General features: G+C 37.8%; 1 protein-coding gene across 4 annotated transcripts in view; it reads left to right on the top strand.

Moving 5' to 3' along the window:
* The window catches only part of LOC136678287 (transcription factor COE2-like), a 38046-nt gene extending 34642 nt beyond the window's left edge, over positions 1 to 3404 (top strand). For 2 of the 4 annotated variants that reach the window (XM_066656281.1, XM_066656283.1), the window contains 8 exons: positions 1 to 53; positions 389 to 515; positions 733 to 821; positions 915 to 980; positions 1853 to 2030; positions 2431 to 2613; positions 3075 to 3242; positions 3373 to 3404. The exon at positions 1 to 53 is cut by the window's left edge and continues 78 nt beyond it. In XM_066656281.1, the coding sequence (XP_066512378.1) occupies positions 1 to 53; positions 389 to 515; positions 733 to 821; positions 915 to 980; positions 1853 to 2030; positions 2431 to 2613; positions 3075 to 3242; positions 3373 to 3404 (896 nt within the window). The remainder of the gene's footprint in view (positions 54 to 388; positions 516 to 732; positions 822 to 914; positions 981 to 1852; positions 2031 to 2430; positions 2614 to 3074; positions 3243 to 3372) is intronic. The other 2 variants (XM_066656282.1, XM_066656284.1) reach the window with 2 other exon arrangements.
* The last annotated feature ends 353 nt before the right edge of the window (positions 3405 to 3757 follow it).

The following is a 3757-nucleotide window of genomic DNA, read 5'->3' on the forward strand; positions in this document are numbered from 1 at the left end:
ACTTCTTTGATGGTCTGCAGGTCGTGTTTGGAAGCATGCTGGTGTGGAGTGAGGTAAGAATGCGTAAAAGACTTTTATCACTATAATCCTGCAACTGCTAATTAATGTATTTACTGCCACTATTCTGAAGAAGAAGAAATTTAGACAATGAGAATTTAAGTATGATGTAATATATTTTATTCATGTGACTCCTATTACAAACATTCAAAGCACAATTTTTGTTTTTGTTTTTTTATTTTTTATTTTTTTTTTATTTTAGCATGTTAAATCAAGACATTTACTAGTTCCCATGTACTTCACAGCTGCAAATGTAGTTTTTCATGTGTTGTCAAGATTGGTAACATGCATTTTCCATTTTTAAATCACATCTATATCTTTCTTTTAACAGTTAATAACTCCACATGCAATCCGAGTTCAGACACCTCCAAGACATATTCCAGGGGTTGTAGAAGTCACACTGTCTTACAAATCAAAACAGTTCTGCAAGGGAGCCCCGGGACGCTTCATTTACACAGGTAAAAACACACATGAACAGAAAGATTTCAGCAATTCACTTTAGCATTTTTTACAGCTTTGGTCATTTCTAAGGTAGTGCAAAAAAAATTAACTCACTTCAGTCAATTTATCTTTAGATCCTATTTCCCCCCCACACACTGTTTTTCAGTTCTAGCCAATGTGTGTCTGCTGGAATGTGTGACCTTATGTCAGTGTTCACTTACAATTTATCCTCAGCACTGAATGAGCCAACCATTGACTACGGCTTCCAGAGGCTTCAGAAGGTCATCCCCAGACATCCGGGAGACCCTGAAAAGCTGGCAAAGGTCAGAAACCTCCCGCTACACTCCCAGAACCTCTAAATGATGTACCTGTGCATGTGTAGATATTAATCTCTGTCTGTGTGCCTGTGTGTTTAGGAGATGTTATTAAAAAGAGCAGCAGATCTGGTTGAGGCAGTCTATGGAAACACCCACAGCAATCAGGTATTCTCAACAGAGTGCCACATTAATATGTGTTCTTAACTGACATTTCTGATGGTAATCTTTAAAAATAGAACACGTTATTGTGTAGCAGAATGGATCTGGAAATTACTAGTACAACAGAGCAAATACGTTCAATGAAAAAACAAACACCACTGTTCCCAATTAGCACTGTACAAACTGCATCTATAAATGATTGCAGATAAATCTCATAGTTTCTGGGCACTGCGTGACATGGCAAGTAATGCCTCTTAAATTTATATTGCACATTTAAAGAAAACAAGTGCAGACGGAACAGACTGTAAAATAGTGCTGGGTGATATGACTGTAAATCAAAATCACAATCACGGGAACATTTTACCTCTGTGACAATTGATGAACAATTAATCAATTAAATCTGTCTCTTTTTGAGCCATGCACTGTTCATATTTGGTGACGTGATTGTGCTTCAAATGATTGGATAGAAATTCTGAATTTTGATTTTTGGTTAATTTTCGATTGCCCAGCCCGACTGTAAAATGGAAAAGGTTCTATTACAAATAACAAGGCAGGGCAGCCTACAGTTGCAATCAAAATGATTCAACCCCAATTGCAAATCACAGTTTCTGTTTCCTTTACAACTTAACAACTACTTAACAACTCAATTTTATTTTAGAAAAATTATTTAATGACTTATGATACTAACTGTAAGGATAAGGCCTTGTCTCTGTAGTGATATAATAACTCCAGTATTAGTGTTGTGGCCATTAGAATGTTATTTTTTCTTGCCTGAAATAACTTTTGATTAACTATGAAAAGAATGCTTGCGTGAATACAGTAAAAAAAACGTGTCCATACATAAAACTAAACTTCTCTTCCTCAATTCCTGGCCATAGGACATGCTACTGAAAAGAGCAGCGGACATTGCTGAAGCGCTCTATAGTGTGCCACGGCCCCACAGTCAGCTGCAAGCTCTACCCAGCTCCCCAGTACATGGCAGTGTCATGGGACTAAGCTCTTATCCATCCCAGCTTGGGGTCAGCATTGGAGAACCTGGACAAACCAGTGGCCAAAGTAAGTGGAGAACAGGAGCTGAATCTTTCAGGAGTATAAAAAAGAGTTCTAAAATAAAGCAGTTTAGTGGCATCAGAAGTGAATGAGAATTTGGTCAAAAGTGAAAATGCACCCACAGCTGTGTAAAATGTAATACCTCAAATGTGCTGGTGATTAATTATGAATATATAACACTATATAACACAAACATACCTTACCATGTGCATGTTAGAATATCATTACCAACTAAAACATAGCAAACTATAAACTGAATATTCTGAACATAGATACAGTTATCTATTCTGTATTTTAACAGGCATGTACCTGTTTAATTTTTAAATAATTCTGTCTCTCTCTCTCTCTCTCTCTCTCTCTCTCTCTCTCTCTCTCTCACTCTGACTCTATCTCTCACTTCGCAAAGGTTATATGCGTAACTCCAGCTTGTCTCCACGTGGCTACCCATCTGCCTCCACTCCTCAGCAGTCAAGCTATGGCTCTGGAGGAGGAATGAGTGGTGGATATGGAGCTGTGCCTATGAGCAGTCTGGGTGTACCTGGGTCACCTGGCTTTAGCAGTGCCTCTCCAAACAGTTCTCCTTATGGTAGTGAGTTTATCTTGTTTCATAAATATTGTTGTGTTGCCGAAGGTGCATAAGCAGCACAGAAAAAAAAAAAAAACAATATATATATATATATATACAATATGCACAGCACATTTATTAATTGTTTTTTTGCTAATTGCCACCTACTACCTTTTATCTATTATTCACAATACTAGCGTTTATACTAACTTACAGGATTATATTACATGCCAGTACTTCCATTTCACTGTCTAGTTTCTAACATTTAATTATTTTTAACACTGGCTAGTGACAAGCAAAATAATGCTTGGACTGTACTTATCAGTATTATTGTCTTCTATTGATTCACTGTCTTAGCTTTACTGGGTTATTTCTGGGTTATCTGTTACTTGCCTCTTCTCTTACCTCATTTGTCAGGCATTAGATTCATTAAGAACTCATAAGAAAAACAGATTAATATTTTTACTCTATCTTTCATTTTTCAGTAATGCCATCCAGTCCCACTATACCAGGCTCGAGCTCTAGTTCCTCTCTCCTGCCCTTCTCATCTTTTCCTTCAGCAGCGAAACAGAAGAGTGCGTTTGCACCAGTCTTGAGACCCCAAGGTTCACCTTCACCTGCCTGCCCGTCCTCAGGAGGCAATGGCTTCAGAGGTATTAAGTTTTACATACTTTTACCTATCAGACATAGAGCAAAATAATTCCTTCACATGCGTCTTTGCTTTCTGTAATACGTTTTTGTGTGTATTTTAGCATACTAAATAACTTCTGTCTTCCTCTTCAGCAATGACAGGTCTTGTGGTCCCACCAATGTAGATGATAAACCCTCAGCAGTCAATACCTGCACAACCAACTGATGCTCTGTGGATAGAGACAAGTGATGTCTGTATAACTTAAAGACTCCCACTATATACCCACCAACATTCCACACAAGGCTCCTACAAGTGGAAAAGAAACTTCAGAGATTGAATGGTGTAGAAAGCAGATGATGGCAAGCAACTGGATCTTCTTTCACAAGAGATAAAGAGGAAAAAACAAAGTGAAGCCAGTGTTATGTGAATGTGAACAGAGGATAAGTTTTGGGGAACTGTGATTTCACCTCAGATTGTCTTCTCTTAAAGACAAACAGAAAACAGAAGAGGACATCTTCTTCCTCTTTGTAATTTCTC

Source organism: Hoplias malabaricus, chromosome Y (genome assembly GCF_029633855.1).
Source record: "Hoplias malabaricus isolate fHopMal1 chromosome Y, fHopMal1.hap1, whole genome shotgun sequence".
In the NCBI taxonomy this organism is placed as follows: domain Eukaryota; kingdom Metazoa; phylum Chordata; class Actinopteri; order Characiformes; family Erythrinidae; genus Hoplias; species Hoplias malabaricus.